At 42.6% G+C, this 14909-nt stretch overlaps 1 protein-coding gene across 8 annotated transcripts in view; it reads left to right on the forward strand.

Annotated features, from left to right (window-relative positions):
• BIRC6 (baculoviral IAP repeat containing 6) overlaps positions 1 to 14909 on the forward strand; it is a 265056-nt gene that overhangs the window by 97340 nt on the left and 152807 nt on the right. For all 8 annotated transcript variants that reach the window (XM_075203663.1, XM_075203667.1, XM_075203660.1 and 5 more), the window contains exons 37-39: positions 9470 to 9628; positions 12542 to 12675; positions 14448 to 14601. In XM_075203663.1, the coding sequence (XP_075059764.1) occupies positions 9470 to 9628; positions 12542 to 12675; positions 14448 to 14601 (447 nt within the window). The remainder of the gene's footprint in view (positions 1 to 9469; positions 9629 to 12541; positions 12676 to 14447; positions 14602 to 14909) is intronic.

The following is a 14909-nucleotide window of genomic DNA, read 5'->3' on the forward strand; positions in this document are numbered from 1 at the left end:
TACCATTCCCCACTGGTAGCCATGGGGTGTTCCAGTCCTTCTAGTGGCGCCTGGTACAACGACATGGCGGGAAGACGATAGGGGCTTCTGCCGCTACGCCCAGACATATTAACTCAAGGACCCTTTTGTAATCTAGATTTGGAATGTCTGGCTTTAATGGCGTGGCTCTTGAAGACATCCTGCGAGTTAAAGGTGTTTCAGAATATGTGGTACAAACCATGCTTCGGGCTCGTAAACCTCGTTCAGCTAAAATTTATAATAGAGTCTGGAGGACATATTTTGGCTGGTGTGAAAAGAAATGGTATCCTATCTCTTCTTTTCGATTATCCAGTTTGCTTATGTTCTTGCAGGATGAGCTGAAGGCGGGTGTGCATCTTATTTCTCTTAAGGTTCAGGTGTCTGCCCTTTCGGTCTTTGCACATCCAGCACCGCAGCGAGTCTTCTTTCAAACTTTAAATCAGGGGATGCTCCATGTGCAACCTCCATATGTTCCTCCAGTAGCACCATAAGATCAATTTGGTGTTAATTGCTTTACAGCATCTGACCTGCAAGACACTTCCTTTTGGCCATCTGTAAGGCAAAAAGAGTTTCAGAGCTTGCAGTTTTATCTTGCAATTTTCTTCCTCCTTCGTTTTTCATGAGGACAAGGCAGTTCTTCGGACAAAGCCTTCTGTCCTCCCTAAAGTGGTGTCTAGATTTCACTTAAAGACATTGTCATTCCTGCCCCTACATCTAGGTCTTTGGAGGACAAAGTTTCTATTCGTTCTCTTGATGTAGTCCGATCCTTGCGCATTTATATGCGAAGGGCTCAAAATGTGTGCAAGACTGAAGATCTTTGGATTTTCTATGATGCACACAAGAGATGCTGGCCAGCTTCCAATGTGACTATTGCGCAACGGATTACGGCTGTAATCCGTCAGGCTTATAGTGGGGCTGTGCAACCTGTTTCAGATAATCTTTGGGCCCACTCTACAAGCTCTGAGAGTGCTTCCTGGGCGGCACGCCATGGTGCTTCGAATGAGCAGCTGTGTTGGGCGGCCATGTGGTCTTCTGTAAACATTCACTCGGTTTTACACGTTTGATGTGTTTGCATCCAGGGATGCAAGTTTTGGAGAAATGGTGCTTTGTGCCATTTCTTCTGAATGTTCCCTCCCGTGAAGTGGCTTTGGGATGTCCCTGATGTCGCCCCAAAGAAGTTTAGAGAAAATAGAATTTCTCTCTTATCCATCTGGGGGACACTGCTAACCATGGGGTAGGGTAGGGAGGAGTCTGGCACCCAAATAGTTAATCTTTTGCTGCTGACAGGCATATCCCCCCGCCCCTTCCCCACAGAACTCAGTTTGAAGTAGGTGCCCTAGGAGTATGGGCTGAAGTTTGGAGAGCTGCACAGTGAACTGAGTTCAGGTTTTTTTTTTTTTTTTTTTAGCTGTTGACATAGTGCACGAGTGGCTCTGTGAGACAGAGCGCACTCGTGAGCAGAGAAGGACTGTACAACGGGGAAGCCGCGGCACCCGCTGACAGGTTGGAAACAGTGAGACTTCTCGCAGTGTGAGATGTGCTCTCACACTGCTAGCAGAGTGAGGCGCTGCCACAGGCAGTAAGTGCCGGTGCTCTTGCCGTCCCCGGGGCCATGGAATATACCAAGTCCCCTCCTCAAGGAAAGAGGAGGGGTAACTTGAGCTAATGGTCGCGCTATTCAGCGCTTTGCAGAGGGGAACAGAGGAGCGGATAGCAGCGATTCCACTCACAGGAAGTGTGTGGAAATTGCTGTCAGTCTGCACAGGTGAAACAGAGAGAGCCAGGGAGGGGGAAGTTAGAAAACCTCCCCCCTCCCCCGCTGAGTGAGCAGATGGAAGATTCCTTTTGGCGCCAAATTATAAAGGAAGGAAGGACACAACAGCCATTTGGAGGAGGCACAGCTGCTGGCAAACATCTCCCTGCTAAGTATCATTTATTTTCTCTATATTGCATGGATAGAGAAGTATAATTGTTATGGGCATATATATTAAGTAGAGCCTGTATAAAACAACAAAATTTGGCTCTCCTGTGTGACTCAGAGATGCTGTAATGTGTTAAGACATAATTAGTTAGTATTTCTGATAACTATTGAGTGTTTGTGCTTTTCTGGTTGTTTGTGGCTTTGTTCTTTCTCCCAATAATGGCTGATAAAAGTAAAGCAACACGTGCCAAACATATGATCTGTTCAAAGTGTAATGTTAAGTTAACCAGTGAACGTCTGGATCAGGGGCTTTGTGCTGGTTGTACTGTGACACCTGTAATATTGCAGCCTAAAGACAGCCCTATTCAGGGGACAGAGCCTCCAGAGTGGATGGCAACCTTTTCACAGGGGGTTAATACCCTTGTGAACCTGTTATCTAAACCAGCAGAGATCCCAGTGGTGGCTATGAGACTTCCATCTACCTCTGAGATACAATCCCCAGTGAAGTTAGGAGGGGAAATAAGTAGTTCATTACCTCCAGAGGTTGTACAATTTCCTTCCCCGGCACTGCAAGAGTCACCCCACAGTGGGGAGGCGGGATGGTCGGCAGTGGTTAGAGGTCTTGGACCGACTAAACCAATTGCTGGAAAATCCCAGACATATTCGTAGTTATAAAAGACATAGATCAGCTAATACGCTGTTGTCTCTGTCTGATTCAGAGGGATCCTCGGTGGAGGAAGGTGAATTGTTAGAGGATTCTGATCTTTCATTAATAGAATCAGAAGGAAGCTCCAGGCACCAGGTTATGGGCGATCTGGTAAAAGCAGTACGTCAGACCTCGGGGTTTATTGAAATAGAGGAGACGAGGTCCTTGGACCGGTCTCTCTTTAAAAAGGCTTCTAAACAGGTGGTCAGGTTCCCTCCCTCAGCAGAGCTGAGAGAGATTGCAGAGGCCTCTTGGAAGCATCCGGACAAGAGGTTCACTGTGCCTAGAAAATTTGGTTCATTATATCCTTTACAAGAGGAGGACATGACCAGATGGGAACAGGTGGTGAGAGTAGATGGGCCTGTGGCGAGACTGGTTCGCCAGACCACGCTACCCGTACCAGGAATGGCAGCCCTCCAGGATTCGACCGATTGTAAGTTGGAAACTTTTTTGAAATCTGTCTTTACGGCTGCTGGTACAAGCTTCAGACCGGCATTATCTTCGGCCTGGGTAGCAAGGGCTATGGAAGCCTGGGCTGGGCAGTTATAGTCCGCATTACAGGATTCGGAACTGCTCCCCCTGGCCATGCACCTTAAGGAGGCGGCAGGATATATATATATATATATATATATATATATATATATATATATATATATATATATATATATATATATATATATATATATGAGGCGGCTCAGAATTCAGCCTTCATATCATCTTCTATTTCTGCTATAGCAGTAGCAGCAAGAAGAATATTATGGTTAAGAGCCTGGGATGCGGATTTGGAGTCAAAAAGATCATTAGAATCCATTCCGTATACTAGTGGGATGCTATTTGGTCCAGAGTTGGACTCCTGGATCTCACAGGCCTCGGGGGGGAGGGGGGGTGGCACGTCTGCAAGAGGCCAGACAGTCAGGTCAAGGGCTGCTGGAGGTAGGAGACAGTCGCTTAGAGGAAGGTCATCCTTTTCCTCCACGGCAGCAAGGTCCTCTTCTGCCAAGCTGCCAGATAGACCGACGGCATGACTACCACCCTCCTCTGAAAACGCAGAGGGGAAGGGGGAGGACAGCTGCTGGGGTTTGCCCAGCAGTGGACAGAGTCCTCAGCGGACAGGTGGGTTCAGAGGATCATGAGAAGGGGTTACATGATAGAGTTGGTGAAGCCTGCTCCACACAGGTTTTTAGTAACCAGTTTACCCCGCTGTCCTAAAAAAAAGACAGGCAATGCTCCTTTCTGTTGATTTGCTTCTTTTAAAGAAGGTTATTGTACAGGTTCCGGAGTACCAAAGAAGGGAGGGGTTTTACTCAAACCTATTCTTGGTACAGAAACTGGATGGTTCATTCAGACCAGTGCTGAACCTCAAGCAGCTAAATCTGCATCTGAGAGTAGATTCTTTCAGGATGGAATCCCTAAGATCTGTCATAGATTGCCTGGAGGCAGGCCAGTTCATGGCATCAATAGACATCAGGGATGCCTATCTTCATGTGCCGATCTGGGAGGGGCATCAGCCGCTTCTCAGATTCACGCTTTGCTCAGCTCACTATCAGTTCAGAGCTCTTCCGTTCGGGCTTCCCACAGCCCCAAGAGTATTCACAAAGATTATGGCGATTATGGCAGCACTCCTTCACTCCAAAGGGGTGCAGATTGTACCTTATTTGGACGATCTTCTAATCAAGGCGTCAACGGTTCAGTTGTAGGAACAACATCTTCGCCTTACGGTGAGGGTGCTGGAACAGCACGGTTGGCTCCTGAATGTAACAAAGTCACAAATGATCCCTTGTCAGAGAATGACAGTTTTGGGACTAATAGTGGACACTGCAGACAGCAGAGTTTTTCTTCCAGAGGACAAGATAAGGTCCTTGATGGAATGGACAGACATGGTTCTGTCACACAGGAGGCTGTCAGTACTCATGTGTATGAAGCTGCTAGGTAAGATGGTGGCATCTTTCGAGACGCTGCCATACGGAAGGATCCACTCCATATGTCTTCAATGGGACATTCTGAGGAAGTGGTCGGGGTCCTTCCTCTGTTTGTATCGCCAGTGGATGAGGTTATCTCTAGAGACGAGAAAATCCCTCAGCTGGTGGTTGTTAAAGGACAACCTAATAAAGGGCAGATCCTTTGCCCCGTAGGCCTGGATCTTCATATCCACAGACGCCAGTCTGAGTGGTTGGGGGGGCAGTGGTCCTTCACCTAAGGATGCAGGGTCTGTGGTCAGAGAGACAGTCTGTTCTTCCCATAAATGTGCTGGAACTTATGGCGATCCTGAAAGCACTGCAGAGGGCTCAGGGTGTGTGACAGGGAAGGCCGGCTCGCATCCAGTCCGGCAATGCCACGGCAGTGTCATACATAAACAGACAAGGGGGCACCAAGAGTGCAAGATTCGATGAGGGTCACATTTCAGATTTTTGCCCCCCCCCCCCATATCAATGATTCCCAGGGTCCTCCGAAGGGTCTGGCAGGGAGATCGACCAGTCATTCTGGTAGCTCCAGCCTGGCCATGAAGGGTATGGTTGCCAGAGATTCTTCTGGTAGCAGTAAGTCAAGGGGTTCGGTTGCCACTTCGAAGAGATCTGCTTACTCAGGGACCGTTCTTATATCAGGGACTAGACCGGCTGAATTTAATGGCATGGCTTTTGAATCCAGTCTGTGGAGAGCCTGAGGGTTTTCTGTGAGTGTAGTAGACACTCTCCTAAGAGCCAGGAAGCCAGTTTCGGCTAGGATTTATCACCGCATCTGGCATGTGTATATAACGTGGTGTAAAAAGAAATCTTACAATTCAAAATCCTTTTGTCTGGCTAGATTTCTAGCTTTTTTGCAGGGTGGCTTGGATGCGGGTCTCCGGTTGGGAACCTTTTAAAGGTTCATGTGTCAGCATTGTCAGTGTATTTTCACAGACGGCTGGCGGAGATTCCGGATGTTAGAACTTTCTTGCAGGGAGTTCCTCACATCCAGCCACCCTACGTGCATGTTGCAGGAGCCTCCATTCGAACCACTTCGCTCAGCGGAATTGCGGTTCTTGACTTGGAAGGCAGTTTTCCTGCTGGCTATTGCCTCAGCTAGGAGGGTCTCCGAGCTGGAGGCCTTATCTTATAAAGAACCTTATTTGGTCTTTCATGAGGATAGGACAGTCTTAAGTACTATTCCATCCTTCCTCCCTAAGGTGGTGTCGGGTTTCCATATTAATCAGAAAATAGTAGTTCCGGTATTCAGAGAGGATCCTCAGGTTACTGGAACAAAAAAAAGTAAATGTTTAAATGTCGTTAGGGTGTTGCGGATATATGTTAAGAGAACTGCAAAGATACGCAAGACGGATTCTCTATTTGTGTTATTTGATTTCGCTAGGCGAAGATGGCCTGCGTCTAAGCAATCAATTGCTAGGTGGCTTACCCTAACAATTAGGGAGGCTTGTGTCCGTACTAAGCGTCCTGTGCCGAAGCGTATTGTTGCCCATTCTACCCGTTCGGTTGGGGCGTCTTGGGCAGCGCGAAACGGGGCCTCAACGGACCAGCTATGCAGGGCAGCTACCTGGTCATCGGTCCATACTTTAACAAAATTCTACCAATTTAATGTTTTTGCGTCTGAGGACGCCTCATTAGGCCGTAGTGCACTGCGTGCGGGGCGATCAGAGCGGTCCTACCCATCAGAGAGACTGCTTTAGTAAGTCCCCATGGTTAGCAGTGTCCCCCAGATGGATGAAAGAGGATTTATACTTATGATAAATTGGTTTCTCTGATTCCATCTGGGGGACACTGCGTTCCCCCCCCCCCCCCCTCTTTTCTTTGTTTTCTATATGTTTGGTTGATTGGCCTATCTTCCTAGGGCTTTGTTAATTAAACTGTGGGGAAGGGGCGGGGGAATATGCCTGTCGGCAGCAAAAGATTAACTATTTGGGTGCCAGACTTCTCCCTACCCTACTCTACCCCATGGTTAGCAGTGTCCCCCAGATGGAATCAGAGAAACAGATTTATCGTAAGTATAAATCCTCTTTTTATATTTGTGTAAAATCCGTTTCTCTTAGTCCTTTGGGAGACATGTCTTTGTTTTTAAGAGTGCTGTTTTCTCTCTATCGCCGCTTTTTGTGGGCTTGGTTAAACATAAACTGATCTAACAGGAAGTGGGGTATAGAGAGGGAGGAGCTAGGGTGTATTTAACAGAAATTCTTAAAGTGCCAGTTCACCCTGTCCTACTCTAGAATATGAGCAGTAAAGGAGTATAGAGACCCTTAAGTGGAATTTTCAGATGCCAGGATGTTCCCTGAAACTTCGGTCTGGTGTATCTGTCGCTTCCATGTCCCAGGTTCTCACGGGTAAAGAGCTCTCTAGGAGTGTGACTTCCAGCTATCCTGGGGCCCTTCATTTACCTCGCAGAGCATGATTCTCAGACATTGGCCGCTGGAGGCGACACCTCCCTTCCGCCTACCTCTGTGACCAGATCTGAACATTCAATGGCCTCTTTCTGCCACTCTTTATATCATCTAGCTTGGCGCTGTGGCATTGGAGGACCTATCCGTAGTATCTTCTTGGTCTGAAATAGTACAGCGCTTGGCGAGAGTCCAAGGGCTTTCAGTCATCCCAGTGATGGATCCCTAAGTTGTTTTTTTGTTTTTTGTTTTTTCTCTCTCGCAAGCTGGCTCTGATATGGGGCTCTGCCTAGGTTCCTGCAAGGCTCAGCTCTCGGTGCTCTACATTAATTTCAGCGCCGGTTTATAGGATCACGATATCTTAAGTCTTTTCTTCGAGAGGACTCTTCCAGTTCAATTCCCCTTTGGTTGGGCAGGTGAAGCCATGAAATCTAGTTGGGTGATCAGAGCGCTTGCTTTGGCCACTTTTAACATGCTGACTCTGGGGAAAATATGTTAATCCCAGGGTAGGGGTGTTCCCTGGCATATCTCCCCTGTTCGCAGTGGTTCGGTGGCGGTAGTGTAGATTGCACTTCCGCATTTTACCTTTCCAGGAGGATAGAGAGGTGCGTCAATCCGGACAATATTGGCTCAGTGGATAGTATCTGCATTACACTCAACCCAGGAGCTTGTGGACAAGCATTTTGTTCGTCATTTTTTGTGTGACACTCTTCCTTGACTGGATGTGGTTCGTGCTCTTCAGCACCAGATTGACCGCAGGGTCTCAATCCATGAGACTAAACTCCTCTTTGTTCTTTTGGACGCTTAAAATCGGGGCTGGTCAGTTTCTAGACATTCTCATGCCCGCTACACCCCTTCCACCATTCGGTGGGATGTTCGCGCCCCTTCTCCGGTTCTGTGTACTTTTATAGCTCACTCACTAGGGCGGTTGGCGTTTCCTGGAAGGCACATCTGGGTGCTTCAGTAAAGCAGTTGTGCAGAGTGACAACTCCCACATTTACATGGCTTTGCATCAGCTGATGCGAGCTTTGGGCGCAGGATGTTGCGCGCAGCCGTTCCAGATCAATCCCCTCCCTTAGAGGCAGCTTTAGTATGTCCCAATGTCTTGCAGTGTCCCCCAATGGTAGGAAAGAGAAGATTTTTACTCACTGTAAAATCGATTTCTCTTGCTCCATTGGGGGAGACTGCGCACCCTCCCTTGCTCTGAAAGTAGTGCAGTTTTTGGTGCTATGTTCTGTATTGCTTCTCCTTTCCACCTGGCTTGGTTATACAAAACTGAGGTCTGAGCTGTAGAGGAGGGGCATAGTAGGGGAGGAGTGTAGGGAACAAACAAGTTGATAAGTGCGAGACATTGGGTATAGTAGGTGGGACTAGTTTAGGCAGTGTACCGCAATGGAGTAAGACAAATCGATTTTACGGTGAGTAAAAAAACTACTTTTATTTTTCCATGAAAAACACTTAATATATACTATGTAATGACTACGGTTTATAAGATATTTATTTACAGTTGCTCCTGATTGCAAGCACATGTTCTATAATGCAAACTCGGCCCTCATCACTAGTAATCGACAGTTAGACTACACCTGTAGCTGGTGCAAGTGATAAGACTGAAAATCATGTACCTTAGAGATGCCCCAAGCTTGAATCAGGTTGTGCTACATGCGCAGTAGCTTGGCATGCCCTTACTGTACATTGACTACGTGCATTCACCCATTCCCTTCCCCTCCCCTCCCCGCCATCTCCTGAAATCGTAAGCTTCAGTTAAACATCTTGACTTGAAACTGTCAAGTGGTACCCCGGGGCATTGAGAAAGATCTGCATACTCTGTGACTTCTTTTTTTCATCTGTATGGTAGGAGCACCTGCATTTGTCATTTTGCTAATCATATGATCACTTATTTATTTTTGCAAGTTATTTTTGTCTAGTAAAATCAAAGCCTTTGTTTACTATTTTAAACATACTGCACTTGATTTTTTCTTAACCTCTTTTTTTTTTTTTTTTAAATCACGTACATACTAATATGATGGCATAACAAGACAACTCCAATCCTCAAAGTTAAACTTCAAAGTGATATTCACCTTGGTATCACAAAAACCATGATATCAAGAGTTGAATCTAAAGAATATTTCTAGTAAGTTCAACATCTTCAGGGGACACCATTTTAGAAGATAATCCATAGAAACTATTGATATTGTGTAACAGTTAAAGTAATCTTGTAAGTTTATTCGCAAGAGGGGGATTGTCACTTCAGTGACACCTTATTAATGTAATTTAAATCAAACACTAATTGTTTGTTCTGTTTTAAATTATTTAAGTATAATTGCTTTTATATTTCACTTTTTTTTCACGTTGTGTGGAGAAATTGCGCTTGATTATTTCTTTAATTTGTCACTTGTGTGTGATTAATTGTAATAAATGCTCTTGACAGTCAGTAAGATGTTCAATGTTTTATGTCTTACAGGGGAGCTGTTAGCCCCTATAGCAGCTGAATCCCTGGATGAAGGTGCCATGGGAGAGGAGGCGGGTGCATCAGCTGGGGACTCTGATGACTCTTTGCAACAATCCTCAGTCATCCCATTGGTGGAGACTGTTGATGAGCCTTTAACACCTGACATCACAGGTAAACTGCTTTAGAAGTAAATGATACTTAGCATAGTTTCCATGGTTAGAAATGGTAGAATTACGGTAGAATGTTAGAATTTTTATATACAGTATAACACCACATGAAATTCATAAATCCAGACAAAACCTCCAAGGATTTGACACTTTAACCCTGTTTCCCTTTGTATTTGATTATTAAGAATAAAGGGAGAAATTCAGAAGAGCATGCTTTTTTATAGAAAGTTATCAATTTTTCTTCTTGGCTGCTACTAAGTAGGCTTATTATATAGAGTTGCTTTTAAGTTCATCTCATCCCTATTATTCCTTTGATCTTATTCCAGTACCCTTCTTTCGTTTCTATTAAGTATAGTATTTAGGAGGCAGCACTTGGTGACAGGTAGGAATGACTATCATCGGATGTGGGTGTGTACTTTACTGGTGCTGTACATAGGCAAACCAAGTTAAGGTTTTCTAGTGCCTGGAAAACCCCCATCCCAGCCTGGGGTACTGTATTCTTGAGGTGGCTGGACCCCACCCCAGGCCCAGCCACTTTGCAGATTGTGTGCAGATCGTTTTTGTCTGCACTATTCACAGCCATCTCTCCCCAACAAGTATTGAAAGCAGAGAAAGGGATATTTTTTCTATTGCACAGATTATGGGGAAATTTCTCTCTTTAATATATTATTGGCAGAATATTCTGTAAAAAAAAATTCTTCAGAGAGGGGTGCTACCATTAACCATTTCTGAATAAAGAGGAAAAGAGACTAGAAGTTAATTAGAAGGTGCATAATATTTCCCAAATCAAAATGTAGTGAGAACAAGATAAAATATAACTTTTATTCAAAGAAAGTTAAAATAATATAAAATTAGTGAAATAATTATAGTGAAAGTTAAAACTAGGATGCTCTACCGTTATACTTTTATAGTGTAAGAGGATACTATCAATAAATGATTCCTGTGTTGGAGTCAGGTGAGATACTGAGCAGTAAAGATGAATCTGCATATGTATACTCTCATATACCCATCAAAATCTACCATTGAACTAGTAGTTATGTCCTTAATTAACCTGTTAGTTGGATGATCTCTAATAAGCTGGTAAATGTTTAATAAGCGCTATATATAAATATCTGCGCCAAGGTGAATTAATATTCACCATATTATTTGTCATTACCATATAGCATAATAGCGATATAAAGGCTGTCTGAGGTCTGGATTTAATGATGGTAATGTCAAGTTGAATCAAGAAGAGTATCCAACCTCAATAAATAGTTCTTGAAATTATGCATAATACTGAGCGCTGATAAATATATTTGCATATGTTCGCGCTCCTGTATCCACAGGGATCTATTATTTTCTATGATTGTATCCTCAATTTATTCACTGAATACATATCCTGTAATAAGCTGTTATAGATTGTTTATTTTCTATATAGAGATCATGGCGCTATAATGACTTGATAATCTGCAAGGTCTTAATAGTATTTATAGCATAATAGCTGTATGAAGGCTTTCTAGGATCTTTGTCTAGTAATAATGAAATCTAATTAAGTCAGTTCCAAGTTTCTTTGAATAAAAGTTATATTTTATTTTGTTCTCATTACATTTTGATTTGGGAAATATTGTGCACCTTCTAATTAAATATTGAAAGCAGCAAAAACAGGTAGGAGAGAGCAGGACAGTCTGTCATTTGTTCTGACACACTGAATCAGGAATTTGTCCTGATTGTAGGAACAGTTGGGAGGTATGTCCCGCTTCACAGGGCTCTACTCGAAAAGGGAGAGGTTTGTGCCCCTAACAATAGTGCATGCACCATTGCCTGTGTATATGATGGGGATAGGAAGAGTTGGAGTGCAGTCAAGCACTGTCTAAAATTATAGCCACGCCCCAAAGCATGCTGGCCACGCCCACTGGCATGGTAGCCCCTCTTTACAAATCCTGTGTTTGCCCCTGTTGTGATAGTTCTGGTATCATGTACTAGAAATATTAACAAGCACAAAGAGCTAGCAGGCACAATTACCTATGTGCTGACAGCTTATACAGACGGTTAGTACAAAGCACAAAATTATCTAACATGTGTTTTCTACTGTATTGGGCATTTTAGGAACAACAACAAAAATTGGAGTTTAAAGAAGCCTCTTTACACATATCAGTTAAAGGGGCAATGTACACATCTAACTTTTGTTTTGGTATTATATTGCTTATGTCATTAATTTCAGTTGGTAATGAATGACACTTCAATTGTAAAAAAAAAAAAACAAGTAACTTTTTACTTTACAAAAACAAATATGCAGAAGGAAAAAGGTATACCCCCTTTTACCCCATACATGAACATTACTCCTTTCTGTGTCAAGAAAAGTTGAGGTGACATTCCTCAATATCCTCACTGTATTTCCTCATTTGCTTACAGATGGTATAGAGTGCACATCCGCTAGTTAACAATGTGCAATATGCCCAGATGTGAATTATTTTGCTTGATTGTCTTTATAGTTGTCCGCATTGTCTTTTATACATTACTATTTTGTTGCGTGCTATTAACATCAGTGCATCAATCTTAGAGATTTAAGTAGGTTCTCCACCATACTCTGGATCTATTTGCGTTAGGGGTATATATCTAATCTCCATTATTTTCATTGTTTATATTTTAGCTACTAGACATCATCGAGCAGCATGGAAATTGAGTGTAATGCTGTTATCATGATATGTTAGATTTTTAAGAAGGGACTATTGTTAGATGTTTGGTAATGTAACGTGATACAAGTGATCACTAACTATTTAATAAGATGACATGATTTATTTTTTTTATATACATACAAGTAAGTGCAAAGCATGAAAGTACAGCCTTAAAATTGCCCAGTAATCGTCCTCATGGTCCAGGTGTTTAGGTGGCAGACCTCACTACTTGGCAGTATTAAAGCTGTTTTAATCACCCAAAGGTGCTCCTCCTCTATCATCTTTGGATAAAGATAAAGAAATTGACCTTGAATTACTGCAAGACCTGATGGAAGTTGATATTGATCCTTTAGATATTGATTTGGAAAAAGATCCTCTTGCAGCCAAAGTCTTCAAGGTAAGATGAGTTTTCTTATAACATGGTTTTTGATCTTTTGGTTTGATATATTCAGGACTGGTATCAGAAGTTCTGGCACCTGACAAATACACTGTAGGATGACTAATTTCATGAATGCCATACTCTATAGTTAAATTATAGGAAAAGCGTGTTTTGCTTTTATTTTAGCTCTCTCCCAGGAAAGCACGCACACGCATGGAGGTGTATGGTCTTAACCATCGATTTAGTTGCTGGTCATTGAAAACACAAGTAGATGAATAAAATTAAAATATTCTTGCCATATCTTGCGAACTGGAAGATTCAGGCAACAGTTGCCTTCAATTCCAGGGAGAAGAATTTGATAACCATCATATTACAAATACTAACTTTATGAACATTTCCATTTATATTGAGAAGAAAATTAACTTTTTTCGTGTTTGAACAAAGAGTAACTTAAAGAATGCAAATGCTTTTCTTTAAAACCCTTTTTGCTCCTCAACTTTCCACATCCTGTTCAACAGCAATGTAGTACTCTTGCATCATTGAGCAGTACATTAATTGTTCCTATCTGAATTTTGTAATATTGATACATGTGTTTATATCTGTGTCTGTGTACATTTGATACCAGAATATCTGACCTGCACCAGCTGCATTATGTGTGTTTGTATATGTTATACTTACTGTACATTGCCTACGTTAGTCTACCTCTTTCCCCCCAAACCCTCACCCACATTCTTCCCCCTCAAGTCGTAGGCTGTTGTAATTTGTGTTTGGAAATGCATTGCTTGCAGTCATTAACGTAATGACCGTTTCGGGGCATGCTCAGAACTATTTGACACAATATACGGCGCGGAAACAGACTTATGTCCGAACATGAATCTGGCCCCCCATGTGTGCTGTTTTTATCTGCTCTGCTGAGCCCAGTGACTATTGCAAAACTGGTGTGTGTTACTTTTACACTTGCATAATGCACTAGGTACTATGGGCCTGATTCATTACCAAACGCAAATCGAACATAACGTGTTTTTAAAAACAAAAAAAAAAATGTTCGTGTATCAGGTGTATGCACATCCATATTTAAAAAGGAGCAGATGTGAAGATATGTCTGGTGATGATCACGGGTCTAGGTCTGCTCTGCTCTAATAGACAGGACACTGCAGAATACGTCCAATACATATGTGCAATATTAGGTCACAAAAGACAACACAGGAAAAAAAAAACCTATTAAATTAATAATATAGTCATTAATGACAAAACATTAAAAATAGTGTTTTCTTTCCATGAAAGAACATTTATTAGGATGTAATGTCTACTGCGTTTAAAATTTTTACAGTTGCTTCTGATTAAAGTACATGTTCTACCATGCATAACTCGGCCATCATCATTAGTTATCTACAGTTAGACTACACCTGTAGCTGATGCAAGTGATACGACTGAAAATCACGTACCTTAGAGATGCCCAAAGCTTGATACGGGTTCTGCTGCGTGCACTCCAGTTTGGCACGCCATTACTGTATATTGACTACATGCATACCCCCATTCCTCTCACTGCTCCTCCCCTGAAATCATAAGCTATAGTAATGGTCCTTTGCAATCGAACATTGCTGCGTTCTATGGCTTATGGTCCGGTTCTCGGTATGTTATCTTTTAATCAGTTCATTATGTACTGTATATATCGACATGGCAGGGACTCTTGCTATTTTTACTTGTGAACTTTTGGTTATTTAATAATTTAGTTATTGATTTGAGTTCTTTTTTGTGTTTTTGTTTTTCCCCTTTTTTTACACTAAAAGCCTATTAGCAGCACTTGGTATGATTATTGGGGTGCTGACTATGGCACTTACAATTACAACCCTTACATCGGAGGTGTTGGAATTCCTGTGGCAAAACCAGCAGCCACTACAGAAAAAAATGGTGCCCAAACTGTGACAGTATCAGTGTCACAAGGTGAGTGTTTTCAACACTATAATGTAATTTTCAAGAACTATTTGTTTTCTGTAAGACCTAAGCTATGATTACTACTGTGCACTTTAATTTAAGGCAATTTTTTTAATTTTATAATTTTTGATATGCTTATTTTTAGATGCATTTGACTAACGGCAGTACATCTATTGTCATTTAGTTTTTAAACCTGTACACATGGATGAGGAGAAAATTCTGTTTATGCATTCTGTAGGGAATTACTACTACTGTTGTGGGGGTTGGGTACTAATTAACGACTGATTACAACGACAGCAAGTAACCCAACAAAAAAA

This window comes from Mixophyes fleayi, chromosome 3 (genome assembly GCF_038048845.1).
Source record: "Mixophyes fleayi isolate aMixFle1 chromosome 3, aMixFle1.hap1, whole genome shotgun sequence".
In the NCBI taxonomy this organism is placed as follows: domain Eukaryota; kingdom Metazoa; phylum Chordata; class Amphibia; order Anura; family Limnodynastidae; genus Mixophyes; species Mixophyes fleayi.